At 43.4% G+C, this 16121-nt stretch overlaps 1 protein-coding gene across 11 annotated transcripts in view; it reads left to right on the top strand.

The window, feature by feature from the left end:
• Window positions 1-3833: 3833 nt before the first annotated feature.
• The window catches only part of Cdkl3 (cyclin dependent kinase like 3), a 44413-nt gene continuing 32125 nt past the window's right edge, over window positions 3834-16121 (top strand). For 3 of the 11 annotated variants that reach the window (XR_007209165.1, XM_048334339.1, XM_048334338.1), the window contains exons 1-3: window positions 4339-4786; window positions 7128-7322; window positions 13136-13314. Coding sequence is in view for 5 of the 11 variants with exons in the window: in XM_048334339.1 (XP_048190296.1) it covers window positions 4622-4786; window positions 7128-7322; window positions 13136-13314 (539 nt within the window). In the remaining 6 variants the exon portion in view is untranslated. Of the gene's footprint in view, window positions 4034-4337; window positions 4787-7127; window positions 7323-13135; window positions 13315-16121 lie in introns of those variants that run through there. The other 8 variants (XR_007209163.1, XM_048334337.1, XM_048334336.1 and 5 more) reach the window with 6 other exon arrangements.

Genomic DNA, 16121 nt, shown 5'->3' with positions numbered 1-16121 from the left:
GGAGGCGGGGGGGAAGCAGGGGAAGGACGACCGAAAGAAAGGCTCGCCAATAACTGTAGCATTGAATGCCGAGGCCTAAAGTAAAAAAAAAAAAATCTATAATGCTTCCTTTAAGGCCACCCAAAATGGCCTGTGCTTCCATTACAGTGGACTTTCCAGGACTGGGCAGGGCTGACAGATTGAACTAGTCTTGTTCAAATAACCCACAGATCTAGGCGGTTCTTTTTTTGTTTTCCTTTAAGGTCTTTTTCCCCCTCCTTAAAAAAGAAAAAAATTGTGGGCTGGGGATATGGCCTAGTGGCAAGAGTGCCTGCCTCATATACATGAGGCCCTGGGTTCGATTCCCGAGCGCCACATATATAGAAAACGGCCAGAAGTGGCGCTGTGGCTCAAGTGGCAGAGTGCTAGCCTTGAGCAAGAAGAAGCCAGGGACAGTGCTCAGGCCCTGAGTCCAAACCCCAGGACTGGCCAAAAAAAAAAAAAAAAATTGTTATGGGCTTGGAATGTGGCTTGCCTTGCATGCATGAAGCCCTGGGTTCGATTCCTCAGTGCCACATAAACTGAAAAAGGCAGGCTGGAGAGATAGAGTGCTAGCCTTGGGCAAAAGAAGCTCAGGGATAGTGCCCAGGCCCTGAGTTCAAGCCCCTGGACTGGCCATAAAAAAGGGAAAAGGTGATGTACAGAGGGGTTACAGTAACGTAAGTCGGGTAATGAGTCATTTCTTTTTAGATAGTGTAGGGTCTTATTTTGTTGGAGGCTAAAGGTTAATCTATGGATTTACCTAGGTTGCTTGTCAAGAAATGTGAGGGTGTGACCTCGGTGCGTAATACAAGGGAGGTTGTCAAAAGAAATCTACAAAAGTGATTCAGATCTGGGGATTAGAGTGCGCAGACATGGGTGGAGTTATATATCTAGACCGGTAAGTTATGTCAGGCTTTTTATACCAGCAAAGTGCACGTCGACCTGAAGTGCGTGCCTCCACTAGGGTTTTCTGAGGCGTTGACTTTGCAACTTTCCATTCTGTTGGGAGGGAAGAGAGGATGGAGTTTTTTGTCTTGGTACCAGTCCTGGGGCTTGAACTCAGGGCCTGGGCCTTGGCCCTAAGTATTTCTGCTCAATGTTAGCACACTGCCTCTTGAGACACAGCTCTATTTCTGACTTTTTGGTGGATAGTTGGACTTTCCTGCCCTAACTGGCTTGGAAGCGTAATCCTCAGATATAAGCCTCCTGAGGCTAGGATTACAGGCATGAGCCTCCAGTACCTGACTGGGACACTTCCTTTCATAGCCATACGAAGAATTCTTCAGCTCTAGAGGGAAAACGGAAGGAAGACCTTAACATTGCCCAACTCTTGCCCCTAGGACTGCACATTCACTAGGTGATTCTCTAAGTCAAAGCTAACTATTCCTATCTTTATTTTTTTACTTTTATAAGGTAATGGACTAGAGCCTCAGGCATGTAAGGCAAACACTGCTGCTGAGCTACATTCTTCAACCTTTTTGTGAAATTTAATTTGAGACAGTCTGGCTAACTTGCTCAGGCTGAGGGCCAGGAGTGGTCATGTGACACCATGTACATACAGCCTCCTATCTTTAATTTTGCCTTCCAGTCATAACGATTGTAATCCACCCTATAGCTGAAGAGGAAGACTTTTAAGATATGTGTATATGTATATTCTATAATGTTTAGAAATTTATAACTTTTAGATTTATAACTAGATTTATAACTTTATTTTCCAGAATAGATGAACACTTTTTTTTCCTGTGCATTTATTTGTTCAGGGCCTAGGCACTGTCCTCCCAGCTTTGACAGCATCCTCCTATCTCAGCCTCCTGAGTAGCTAGGATTACAGGCCTGAACCTTAGATACCTGGTTGGATGAACATTTTTGACAAATGCAATAAAAGGCATGATAAACTCCACAGCAGTGTATTAACAAGTATCACAATGCCTTGGCCTTGAGGCTCGCTATATAAACCTATTTGTGGAAAGAGCAGTCTTAAACCTATAATTTTATGTTGTAGCAATTTAGCAGCTCTATGCTGAGTTCAGCTGGAGTAGGGACTCGGTCTGGTTCATGCTTTTCCCCCTTTCAAGTATTTAAATACTGTTTAAAAAAAAAAAAAGCTTACAGCTAATCCCAGTGTATATTAAGATTTGTGCTGGCATTATTTGCAGATACACAAACAACAAAAACACAAACTACTTGTTCTCAGGCTCCCCTCTCAGTATCAACATTTTGTTTTGTTTTTGTCGGTTATTGGGCTTGAACTAAAAAAGGGTCTGGGCATTGTCCCTGAGTTCTTTTTACTCCAGGCCAATAGTATACCCTTTAAGCCACTGTTCCACTTCCCGTCATCTGGTAGTTAACTGGAGATCAGTCTCATGTACTTTCCTGCCTGGGCTGGCTTTAAACAGCCCAGTATCAACATTTGTGACACTTGTAATGTATTAATTTCTTTACTACACTAATAAGGATTTCTGGGAGTAGGGCCTGGGCCCTGTCCCTGAGCTGTAGTGCTCAAAGATAGAGCTCTACCACTTCAGCCACAGCTCCCTCCTCCCCTTCCCCCATGCTTGTGTGTGTGTGTGTGTGTGTGTGTGTGTGTGTGTGACTAATTGGAGATGAGACACTCATTGACTTTCCTGCCCTGGATTGGCTTCAAATCTTGATCTCAGCCTCCTTAGTACTTAGGAGTACAGGTGTGAGCTCCCAGTGCCCAGTTGAGCAAAGCAGTTTTAAAGCCTTCCAAGTGTGGTTTTAAGACCTCTGCTGAGGGCTGGGAAATGGCCTAGTGGCAAGAGTACTTGCCTCATATTCATGAAGCCCTGGGTTCGATTCCCCAGCACCACATATATAGAAAACGGCCAGAAGTGGCGCTGTGGCTCAAGTGGTAGAGTGCTAGCCTTGAGCAAAAAGAAGCCAGGGACAGTGCTCAGGCCCTGAGTCCAAGGCCCAGGACTGGCCAAAAAAAAAAAAAAAAAAAAAAAAAAGACCTCTGCTGGGGTGAGACTCTTTGGATTAAAAAATATATATATATCATCCTCTTGTTTGAGAAAGACTTTCTAAGATTTGGCATTTTACACTTTACAGAAAAAATAAAATCTCTAGGAAAATAAAATCTCTTAAAGAGATAGCACTCATGGAGCACGCGCTAGTGATATAGCATGGCTATCTCACCGGCAGCTGAAATTACACCTGACTTAACTCCCTGCCCCCCCCCCCACACCTTGTGCCGTTTTAAATCAGTGCATTTGCTGCAAGACCTTCTGAACTATTTTCTAGAGTCCATAAGAGTTTTGGCATGCAGGGTGGGGGCTGGAAAAACCTAAAAGGCAAACAGCAGATGTTCTGCTGGAGTTGAACTGAGGTTCTACAAGGTACCTGGGAAACTGTAGACACAAGACCTGTTTTTGTATTTTTTTTTTTTTGTCTTTCAATTTTTGGAACCTGGGGCTCAAACCCAGGACCTCCGCACCTGGCAGGCAAGCCTTTTGCGACCCAAGCTACATCACAGCCCAACACACAAGACTTCTTTCCACTTGTCTTGTCTGATGACAAGGTGTTGCTGTACCCTCTGCCACACGGGTTGGACATGCCTCCGCCTCGGCTTCCTTCCTCCCCGTGCAATGCAGTCATCCCGTTGCAGGTCCAAAATCAACCTAGAAGGCCGCTCAAACTGCGACAGCCAGCTCGCTCCCCTCCCTTCCCCTCTCTCCAGCCCTACACGGCCCTGAACCACGCACGCTTCCACCCGGCCAGCCTCCTCTTTTCACTTCCGGGTCAGGGCCCGCCGTCCTTCCGGTCTTGCGTACTGGCGCCCGTGCTCAGCCTCCACCTCCCCCGCCCAACCGTTGCCATGGGACCCGGCAGCCCGGGAGCCGGCGGAGTTGGCCTGTGTAGCGGTGTCGGTGTCCGGTGTCCCGCCTGGGACTTCGCCGAGCCAGGCCAGCGGGGCTACGGAATGGGCTGAGGCGGCGGCGCCTGCCTGGACGGAAGTCGACTGTGGGGCGAGGGGAGCGCCACGGGTCGGGTCCGGGCTTCTTAGACGTCGGGTTTGAGGAGAGGGCGGGAACCAGGCCGTCAGAGCTCCCCGGGGGGGGGCCTGAGACTTGGGGCGGCTGCTGCGGTGGGGGGAACCCTGACGGGACCCGACCTGACAGGAAGTGTGGGGATCCTGACGGGACCCGACCTGACAGGACCTGACCCTGCGTTGGGTGGCGCTGACCGCCAGCGAGGGACTCCCCGGGGTGGAGACGGGGGGCCGGGGCGGGGGGGTGGGGGGAGTTATGACGGAGACGACTGGGGAACCCTGTGTGAATGCTGAGGGCCGGGGCCTCCACAAGCACCCTCCGAGCGCGGAGGTGGCCGAGCCCCGCATCGACACCCGGGTTCGGCGGACCAGAGCATTTCTTTATAGTTCTGTGTTTTCAAAGTAGAGATTTACTGAGCCTATACCTTATTCTGTGGACAAAATTTCCAGTGTTTAGATTTAAAAGTAGGGCTAATGAGTCTATCTATACCTTCCCCAGCTTCAGCGAATAAAAAGTGTCAAGGTTTAACGTTTTCTTTTTCTTTTCTTTTCTTTTAAATTTTTCTGAAGTAGAAGCAAGGCTTGAAAATGGAGATGTATGAAACCCTTGGAAAAGTGGGAGAGGGAAGTTACGGAACAGTCATGAAATGTAAACACAAAGATACTGGGCAGATAGTGGCCATTAAGATATTCTATGAGAAACCAGAAAAATCTGTCAACAAGATTGCCACGAGAGAAATAAAGTTTCTAAAGGTTTGCTTCTTTTGCTTTAATCTGTTTTCTAAGACAGGGTCTCCATGTAGCCCAAGCTGACCTCTAATTCCCCATCCTCATAATCAGTAAATTTTTATATAAATATTTCAGTTATTCATAGACTAAAACATTTACCTTAAAATTCTCTGCGTTTTGTACTTTTATAGTGATAAAAGGTGTGCGTGGGAGTGTAGAATGTAATACTTGGAGCAAATTGTGAAGTCATTCAGGAATATTAAAGTATATACTAAAAATGGCCTGCTGCCAGTGGCTCACACCTATAATCCTAGCTACTGAGGGGGATGAGATCTGAGGATCAAGGTTCAAAGCCAGCCTAGACAGGAAAGTTTATGAGACTTTTATCTCCAAGTAGCCACCAAAAAGCTACACTTAGGGCAGCGAATGTGGCTTAGTGGTAGGTAAGTAGAGTGCTTGCCTGGCATGCAAGAAGCCCTGGGTTCCATTCCTCAGTAACATATAAACAGAAAAAGCTGGAAGTGGCACTATGGCTGAAGTGGTTGAGTGCTAGCCTTGAGCAGAAGAAGCTCAAGGACAGTGCCCAGGTCCTGAGTTCAAGCCCTACATAGAGATGCAGCTTTTTGCTGTGGCTCAAATGGTAGAGTGCTAGCCTTAGGCAAAAGCTCAGGGACTGCACTGAGGCTCTGAATTCAAGCCCTAGAACTGGCACCAAAAAAATAAAATCTGCTTTGTGCAAGGCGATGTGCTACAAGCTGAGACTAAACGGGTAAAAGTCCTTTTTTTTAAGGACTTTGATGATTTCATTAGAAAGACAGAAAGGTTAATAGAAAATAAGACTCATAATAAATGTCAAGTAGGCTGTCAAAGTCCTGTTGGTTGAGGAGGTTTCTTGGAGGAAATGGGCCATGAATTTGGCTTTGGCTTTAAAGGATGTATAGGACTAGGGTAAGAGGGAAAAACTTGAGTTTTAGGTTAGGGTAACAAAAGGGCTGAAGCAGAAAGAAGAAGAAATAATAGCTTGTTTCCTGTGAAAAGTCAGTATATTGGAGATAGATTTTAAAGGGATGTGTGTGTGTGTGTGTGTGTGGTGTGCCCGCCAGTCCTGGAGCTTGAACTTAGGGACTGTGCTCTGTCACTGAGCTGCTTTTTTTTTTTTTCTCCCATTCCTGGGGTTTGAACTCAAGGCCTGAGCACTGTCCCTGGCTTCTTTTTGCTCAAGACTAACACTCTGCCAACTTAGGCCACAGCACCACTTCTGGCCTTTTCTTATGTGGTGCTGAGAAATTGAACCTAGGGGGGCTTCATGTATATGAGGCAAGCACTCTTGCCACTAGGCCATATTCCCAGCCCCTCTGAGCTTTTTCTTTTTTCCTTTATTTTATTTTATTTATTTATTTTTGCCAGTCCTGGTGCTTGGACTCAGGGCCTGAGCACTGTCCCTGGCTTCTTTTTGCTCAAGGCTAGCACTCTGCCACTTGAGCCACAGCGCCTCTTCTGGCTTTTTCTATATATGTGGTGCCCAGGGTTTCATGTATATGAGGCAAGCACTCTTGTCACTAGGCCATGTTCCCAGCCCTCTGAGCTGCTTTTTGAACAAGGGTAGTCCTCTACCACTGGGCCACCATTCCACTTCTCATTTTTTCCAGTAGTTTGTTAGAGATAAGAATCTCATGGACTTTCCTGCCTTGGCTGACTTCAAACCACAAGATCCTCAGATCTCCGCCTCCTGAGTAGCTAGGATTCTAGGCATGAGCTACTAACACCTGGCTGATTTTACAGTTTTTTTTAGGACAATGAGTCAAAACCTGATTTCATAAGAAATTGAAAAATCGGGGCTGGGAATGTGGCCTAGTGGTTGAGTGCTTGCTTCTCATACCTGAAGCCCTGGGTTTAATTCCTCAGCACCACATATATAGAAAAGCCAGAAATGGTGCTGTGGCTCAAGTGGTAGAGTGCTGGCCTTGAGAAAAAAAAAAAAAAGAATCCAGGGGCAGTACTCAGGCCCTGAGTTCAAGCCCTAGGACTGGAAAAAAATTCAGATATTAAATTTAACCACGAGTCAAGTTAAAAGATATCAAAATATTTCTCAGCAGCATACCAAATTAAGTTATAGGGTATTAGTTTTAAGTTATTTTAATAAGAAATCAAATACCACCTTGAGGTAACGCAATATATCTCATTTTCTGTATATAAATTATGAAAGTGCTTATAATTAAAAATGTAAATTAATTGAGAAATTTCTGTTGATATGCATGAAGAAAAGGTGAGAATATTTGTTTCCTTTTAAAATTATGCAGATGTTATGTATACAAATTGTATTTGATATGATTTATTAAAGATCTGTTTTTTTTGTTGTTAATAGCAATTTCGTCATGAAAACCTGGTCAATCTTATTGAAGTTTTTAAACAGAAAAGGAAAATTCATTTGGTGTTTGAATTTATTGACCACACCATATTAGATGAGTTACAACATTATTGCCATGGACTAGAGAGTAAACGACTTAGAAAATACCTCTTTCAGATCATTCGAGCAGTTGACTATCTTCACAATAATAATGTAAGTGTCTCACAGTAAGCCAAACTGGGATACATATGAACTCTAGTGCATATGAACTCTTGTTGCTTTTATGAAGGTTAAGATACTTTTTCTGTACAATATTAATAGCATCCTGAAAATGTTACAGAACCAAGAAACATTTTTTGAGAACATACTAGTTAACTGTAAGGCAAGTATGGGATGCTAAAATGTATTATCAATAATCAAGAGGAATCAATAGTCAATGGGAACATCTTTTATTGAGAAAGTATATTAAAATGTTGAAAGGCGGGCTGGGGATATAGCCTAGTGGCAAGAGTGCCTGCCTCGGACACACGAGGCCCTAGGTTCGATTCCCCAGCACCACATATACAGAAAACGGCCAGAAGCGGCGCTGTGGCTCAAGTGGCAGAGTGCTAGCCTTGAGCGGGAAGAAGCCAGGGACAGTGCTCAGGCCCTGAGTCCAAGGCCCAGGACTGGCCAAAAAAAAAAAAAAAAAAATGTTGAAAGGCAAGGTCATGTCTTTAATGGAAACTTGCTTAAATGAAGGAAGGTCTGGAGTTAGGAGCTGGGTATCAAGTTAGGCAAATAGCACGTTAGTGTGCATGCCTTTAAGGAAATAATGGAGAGTCAGTGGTTGATAGATGTAGAGCCTTGCCAATTAACCTATGAAAAAGGAAGAAAAAGATCAACCATTATGATTTTTCACCTTGGCTTTAGTAATAAAAGAGTTTAGGGGCTGGGAATGTGGCCTAGTGGTAGAGTGTTCTCCTTGCATACATGAAGCCCTGGGTTCAAATCCTCAGCACCTGATATATAGAAAAAGCCAGGGGCTGAGAATATGGCTTAGTGGCAAGCGTGCTTGACTCATATACATGAAGCCCTGGGTTCGATTCCCAGCACCACATATGTAGAAAGTGGCCAGAAGTGGCGCTGTGGCTCAAGTGGCAGAGTGCTAGCCTTGAGCAAAAAGAAGCCAGGGACAGTGCTCAGGCCCTGAGTCCAAGGCCCAGGACTGGCAAAAAAAAAAAAAAAAAAAAAGCCAGAAGTGGCGCTGTGGCTCGAGTGGTAGAGTGCTAGTCTTAAGCAAAAGAAGCCAGGAGAGCTGGGAATGTGGCTTAGCGGTAGGGTGCTTGCCTGGCATGTATGAAGCTCTGAGTTCGATTCCTCAGTACCACATCAACAGAAAAAGCTGGAACTGGCCCTGTGATTCAAGTGGTAGAGTGCTGGCCATAAGCAAAAGAATCTCAGGGACAGCACCCAGGCCTTGAGTTCAAGCCCTAGGACTGGCAAAAAAAAAAAAAAAAAAAAAAGCCAGGGACAGTGCTCAGGCCCTGAGTTCAAGCCCCAGGTCTGGCAACAACAAATAAAAAAAGGAGTTTAGGTCAGCATTTTTTATGGAATTTTATTCTCAACATAGCTCTGCTTTCTGTAAAAGTAGATTATTTAAACTTTTATTTGGGTAATTACTGGAGTTTGAACTCAGTCTGAACTCACACTTGCTAAGCAGGTACTCTTAGCACCTGAACCATTCCTTCAGTCCTGGCAAAGTAGATATATTTTCAGGAAATATCAATAAATGAAATGTTTAGGAAATACCAGTTGAAAACCTCAAAAGTAGTTTTATTGACTAGGTGCTACAGACATAACAACTTATGTATTCCAGACTTTTCTGAAGGTTTCTAACTTGCTGACTTACTAATAGTGGCCTCTCATTTTGTGGCTTTCAAAGATATGATTATGAAGGAGTGGGGATGTCTAGTAAAAGTGTATTGTATGTGTTTATTGACATGTCAAAACAAAGCTCCCTGATGCTAATAAAAAATATGGGGAGGAGAGAGAGAAAAATATGGTTGTGAAAGTCACTGAAATTCAGATTATAATTTTCTTGCCAGCTGGAACCAAGGGAGTACCATGTTATAATTAAGAGCATGTATTAACACTGGCACTTGTAGCATACACATCTGTAATTCTAGTTATTGGGTGGCTCAGATTGGGAGGATTATGATTCTAGTCCAGCTCAAGCAGAAAGTTTGTGAGACTCCTCAACTAAGAATTGGGCATGGTGGTACATGCTTGATATACTTGTTACAAAGGGGAGCCTAAAATGATAGATCAAAGCTCAGCTGCAGGGCTGGAAATATGGCCTAGTGGTAGAATACTTGCCTTCCATACATGAAGCCCTGGGTTTGGTTCCTCAGCACCACATATATAGAAAAAGCCAGAAGTGGCACTGTGGCTCAAGTGGTAGAACGCTAGCCTTGAGCAAAAGAAAGCCAGGGACAGTGCTCAGGCCCTGAGTCCAAGCCCCAGGACTGGGGGGACAAAAAGCTCAGATACATGCTCAGGCTGGAGGGGAGACCCTATAAAAATGTAATCTTAGCTACTCAGGCGGCTGAGGTCTGAGGATCACTGTTAGAAGGCAGCTCAGGCAGGGAAGTCCAGGAAACTCTTTTCTCCAATAAACTACTCAGAAAACAACAAGTGGCACTGTGACTCAAGTGATAGAGCACTAGCCTTAAACACATAGAAGCTCAGGAATAGTGCCCGGGCCCTGAGTTCAAGCCCCAGGACCAGGGGGAAAAAAAAAAACAAAGCATACAGGGGCTGGGAATATGGCCTAGTGGCAAGAGTACTTGCCTCGTATACATGAGGCCCTGGGTTCAATTCCTCAGCACCACATATACAGAAAATGGCCAGAAGTGGCGCTGTGGCTTAAGTGGCAGGGTGCTAGCCTTGAGCAAAAAAGAAGCCAGGGACAGTGCTCCGGCCCTGAGTTCACGGCCCAGGACTGGCCAAAAAAAAAACAAAGCATAGAGAAGAATGATGGGAAGATATGACATAAATCAATATGCAAGCTGATTTGCTGAATTGAAATCCCTTTGTACAACTACTAAAAGGTAATTTTTTTAATGTAAAAAATAAAAAGGGGCTGGGATGTGGTTTAGCAGTAGAGTGTTTGCCTAGCATGCATGAAGTCCTGGATTCAATTCCTCAGCACCACATAAACAGAAATGGTCGGAAATGGCTCTGTGGCTCAAGTGGTAGAGTACTAGCCTTGATCTCAGAGACAGTGGCCAGGCCCTGAGTTCAAGCCTCAGGACTGGCAAAAAGCATTGCAAAAAATAACAAATACAAAAAAAGCTGAAGGTGTGGCTCAGTGGCAGAGTACATATTTGACTATCAAGTGCAAGGCCCTGAGTTCAAACTCTAGTTCTGAAAAGAAGAAGGAAGAGGAGAAGGAGGAGGAAGATATACTGTCTTGAGAATAAATTAGACTATAGACTGTCTTGTGTTTATAGCACCAAGTTATCTATGAAAGCTGTGCAACCAAAGGTGAAAACCTCATGGTTCACCACTGAGTTGTTTTTCTTTTTCTTCTTCTTCTTTTTTTTTTTTTTTTTTTATTCCAGTCCTGGGTCTTGTACTCAGGGCCTGAGCACTGTCCCTAAGCTTCTTTTTTTTGCTCAAGGCTAGCACTCTGCCACTTGAGCCACAGCGCCACTTCTGGCCATTTTCTATATATGTGGTGCTAGGGAATCGAACCCAGGGCTTCATGTATACAAGGCAAGCACTCTTGTTACTAGGCCATATTCCCAGCCCTACTGAGTTGTTTTTCTTTCTTGCTTTTTTTTTGAGGTGGGGAGGGTTGCCAGTCCTGCGGCTCGGAGTCAGGGCCTGAGCACTGTCCCTGGCTTACTTTTTGCTCCCAGCTAGCACTCCACCACTAGGCCACATTTTTACCCCTGCACTGAATTTTTAAAACTTCAACTTAGGTAAGTAGTTATAGGTGTAAAGCATTTAGCATGTGTCAGGTACATTTTAAGTGCTTAATACATGGTGCTGGTAGGGAGTCAGGAATAGTTATCTTTGTTTTTTATATAGTACCTTGTATATATTAGAATCTAGAGTAGATGATATCAAGGATGTAGTAAAACTAACATGAGTAGATTGAATTATACCTTGAATTTTATTAGAGTAGACAGGGTCACTGTGTGAATAGTTAAATCTGAGCCAACAGAGTTCAGAGTAGTGACAAATCAACTTGTAGAGACCACAAAAGAGATATCCTGGGGATATGTTTTCTGAAGCTATTAAATTAATCCTGATGTCATTCAAAACGTTTGGACTTTTCCCTGAGGATACTGAGAGACCATTGGAGTTTTTTGTAACAGTGTGAAAGTAGCACCACAAGTTACATTGTAGAGGACAAGTATAGATAGATAGAGCTCACAAGGTAAAATACTGTTTTAGTTTAGAGATGAGGTGGTAAAGGCTTGGATAAGAGAAGGAGAGAAAGGATGATGAAGGAAGAGGATGGAAAGGTTTGGAAAAGGAAGTGACAACCTGGCATTGGTGACTCAAGCCTGTAATTCTGGTTATTCAGAAGGCTGGAGATCTGAGAATCTCAGTTAAAACCAAGCCCAGGCAGAAAAGTCCATGAGACTCTTGTTTCCAATAAACTACCCCCAAAAAGCTGGAAGTGAAGCTCTGGCCCAGTGGTGGAGCACTAGCCTTGAGCTCAGGGACAGCATCTAGACACAGTTCAAGACCCAGGACTGGCACACACACAAAAAGAAAGTGACAAGATATGGGAACTAAATATGAGAGAGAAAAACAAAAGCTGAAGTCAGGGATAATTACAAGACATTTAATTTGCAATTATGGTGCCATTGACTTTAGAAGGAGAAATTGCTTTTAGATATAGTTAAGAGAGAGTAAGAATTTCTAAGTGTAGTGGTTTATTCATGCCATGGCTTTAGGAAGTTGTAAAAACTAGATAACAGAATTGAGTAGTTTCCATCCTAGCTTCTATAGTTTAAGAACTAAGGTTGGATCAGTCCTAGAAACAGAAGACAAAAAATAAAAGGTAGTTTCCAGACCAAACAGACAAGAAACATCCATATTCTTGGGGTTGGAGGTGTGGCTCAACACTTCCAGATACCCAACACTTGTAGAAAAAAAATTAGCTGGTTAATATAGGCTCTTCAAAACCATATTCAGGGGGCTATAGCCTAGTGGCAAGAGTGCCTGCCTTGGATACACGAGGCCCTAGGTTCGATTCCCCAGCACCACATATACAGAAAACGGCCAGAAGCGGCGCTGTGGCTCAAGTGGCAGAGTGCTAGCCTTGAGCGGGAAGAAGCCAGGGACAGTGCTCAGGCCCTGAGTCCAAGGCCCAGGACTGGCCAAAAAAAAAAAAAAAAAATCATATTCAGGACTAGGGGTTTAGTACAGTGGTAGAGTGCCTGCCTAGCTTGTATAAAGCCCTGGATTCAGTTCCTAGCATCAAAGATCTAAAAGCAGCCATTTAATTTAAATGCAAAATTTGGCCACCTTATGGGGAAGAAATATTCATTTCTTATTGTATTAATTTACTCAACAGATATGTATTAAGCATCTGCCAATAATTGTGTGTGTGTGTGTGTGTGTGTGTGTGTGTGTGTGTGTGTGGTGTACGTGTGCTCATGCTGGTCATGGGGCTTGAACTCAGAGCTGTCCCTGAGCTTTTTTGTCAAGGCTAATACTCTACCACTTCAGCCATAGCTCTACTTCCAACATTTTTGATGTCCAGGCTGGTTTCTCAAACCAAAATCCTCAGATCTTGGCCTCTTGAGTAGCAAGGATTACAGGTGTAAGCCACCAGCACTTAGCTTCATTTCATTTTGAAGGGATAGAGAGGACAAGAATTGAAAATATGTAATTACTTTTACATGTGGCACGAATAAAGCTTCTCTATCTTAATTAGCTAGATTTTTTTCTGTGTGTAATTTCTGAGAGATTTTCTAGAAACAAAACTCATTTTAATATTTCATCTTCTGTTTCTCTTTTAGATTATTCATCGAGACATAAAGCCTGAAAATATTTTAGTATCCCAGTCAGGAATTACTAAGCTCTGTGACTTTGGTTTTGCACGGACACTAGCAGGTCCTGGGGACATTTACACAGACTATGTGGCTACACGCTGGTATAGAGCTCCAGAACTAGTGTTAAAAGATACTTCTTACGGAAAGTATGTTTGTTTTGGGAACCTACCTGGCCTTTTCCCTGGCATCTCTCTTTTTCTTCTACCTTTCTTTTTCTCTCTGTATCTGGGTTGGGACTAAGAACAGTCCTGTCCATATGAGTAACTGCAAAACCCTATAGACCCAGTACCGCTGGCTGCTGTTGCTATGGTTTGCTCCGATTCAGGTGGCTACATCCACAAGAGACCTGTGTAGACATCCTCACACGTGTCCATGCTTGTTTTAAGTTGTGCCCACACCCATGGCAGTGCTGCCTCCTCGTTTTACCTATAGTCTCTGCAGTCTGTAAAGATTTTAAATTCATTTGCTTCCCTGGAAAAATGGCATTCTCTTTACAAAGACTGACAAGTAATTTTAAAATTGCGCTTATGTCTTAAAAAGGATCATGGTTTTGGTCTCATGTAAAACAGTCATCTAAAGTACAAATAATTGGGATTGGGAATGTGGCTTTGTGGTAGAGTGCTTGCCTAGCACGCATGAAGCCCTGAGTTTAATTCCTTAGTACTACATAGATAAAAAAGCTGGAAGTATCACTGTGGCTTAAGTGGTAGAGTGCTAGCCTTGAGCAAAAGAAACTCAGAGACAGTGCCCAGGTCCTGAATTAAAGCCCCAGGACTGGCAAAAATGATAAATTAAATACAAGTAATCAGCCTTGGAGGATGTAAAAGTACAAGGGTATACAATTGAATGCTTTTAAAAATAGAAATGAGAGGATAATTTGCATATGATTTTCCTGGAAAACTATTCTAGTGTTAGAGAAATGTTAGTATTTATAAATATTTACTTTTTGGGGCTGGGAATATGGCCTAGTGGTAAGAGTGCTTGCCTGTATACATGAAGCCCTGGGTTCAATTCACCAGCACCACATGTACAGAAAACGGCCAGAAGTGGCGCTGTGGCTCAAGTGGCAGAGTGCTAGCCTTGAGCAAAAAGAAGCCAGGGACAGTGCTCAGGCCCTGCGTCTAAGCCCCAGGACTGGCCAAAAAAAATTAAAAAAATAAAATAAAAAAATAAGTAAATATTTGCTTTTTGTCAGAAGCTTTGTTGGAATAATTTTTTCATGAAGGGACATAGAATTTGTGTGTTTGTGTGTGTGTCTGCTGGTCCTGAAGCTTGAACTTGTGGCCTGGGAGCTGACTGAGCATTTTTGCTCAAGGCATTAATAAATGGTCTACCACTTCAGCCACAGCTCCACTTCTGGCATTTTTTTTTTTTGCCAGTCCTAGGGCTTGAACTCAAGCCTGAGCACTGTCCCTGGCTTCTTTTTGCTCAAGGCTAGCACTCTGCCACTTGAGCCACAGTGCTACTTCCAACTTTTTCTATAAACGTGGTGCTGAGGAATCGAACCCAGGGCTTCATGTATATGAGGCGAGCACTCTACCACTATGCCATATTCCCAGCCCCAGCACATTTCTTTTTTTGGACAATTTCTCCCCTTCTTTTTCCTCCAGTTTACCCCTCCCTCCCTGCTCACAAATATATCAATTCTTATAATCCTTATAATTTTGGCCAGTGAAAAGTATATCTTATGGTGTGCTGGCTTTATCCTAAATGTTATATGGAGAATTTTTATCTGTTTATAATCTGGACATTAAAATCTTTTTGAGAGAATGGGAGAAATTTAGATTATGGCTGTCTCACACTGGACTAAGATAAATAAATTGTAAAATTTTTGAGTCTCCTAATTTTAACCTTTAAAATATTAATTCATAAAATATTTATGATATCTTTATATTCATATGTGAAACAGCTCTAGAATTGGTTGCTTTTTGTCTGGATTACTACATGACTTATGTAACTTAAATACAAGTTAATGTTACTTATAAAATATGGTAACATTTAATATATGTGATAATATTTAGCGTAAATGTTGACCTTTGACACTACAGTGGAAATAAATAAATGGTACTGCTTAAACATAATTTTTCCTTTTTATTAGCATATATTAATTATGCAAAGTAATGGGGTTTTTAAAATTTTATTTTTTTTTATTTTATTATTTTTATTTTTTTGGCCAGTCCTGGGCCTTGGACTCAGGGCCTGAGCACTGTCCCTGGCTTCTTCCCGCTCAAGGCTAGCACTCTGCCACTTGAGCCACAGCGCCGCTTCTGGCCGTTTTCTGTATATGTGGTGCTGGGGAATTGAACCTAGGGCCTCGTGTATCCGAGGCAGGCACTCTTGCCACTAGGCTATATCCCCAGCCCCTTAAAATTTTATTTTTATGGGCCTGGGAATATGGCCTAGTGGCAAGAGTGCTTGCCCTATATACATGAAGCCCTGGGTTCGATTCCCCAGCACCACATGTATAGAAAACAACTAGAAGTGGCACTGTGGCTCAAGTGGCAGAGTACTAGCCTTGAGCAAAGAGAAGCCAGGGACAGTGCTCAGGCCCTGAGTCCAAGGCCCAGGAATCCTGGGCATACGAATCCTGGTATACGAGGCAAGCACTCTTGCCACTAGGCCATATTCCCAGCCAAGTAATAGGTCTTATACAGGTACATAAAGTGCTTTGATCATAATCACCTCCCCCCTCATTGCTCTCTCTTGCCCTTCTCCTCCCCTTTCTCACTGATAAACATTGTTTAAAAAGATTTTTGAGGGGCTGGGAATGTGGCCTAGTGGTAGAGTGCTTGCTTTGCATACATGAAGCCCTGGGTTCGATTCCTCAGCACCACAAACATACAGAAAAAGTCAGAAATAGCACTGTGGCTCAAGTGGTAGAGTGCTGACCTTGAGCAAAAAGAAGCCAGGGACAGTGCTCAGGCCCTGAGCTCAAGCCCTAGCTAGGACTAGC

The sequence above is a fragment of the Perognathus longimembris genome, chromosome 25, assembly GCF_023159225.1.
Source record: "Perognathus longimembris pacificus isolate PPM17 chromosome 25, ASM2315922v1, whole genome shotgun sequence".
NCBI classification, from domain to species: Eukaryota; Metazoa; Chordata; class Mammalia; order Rodentia; family Heteromyidae; genus Perognathus; species Perognathus longimembris.
Note: the sequence above shows the minus strand (reverse complement) of the source record. Positions and strands in the feature narration are given on the sequence as shown.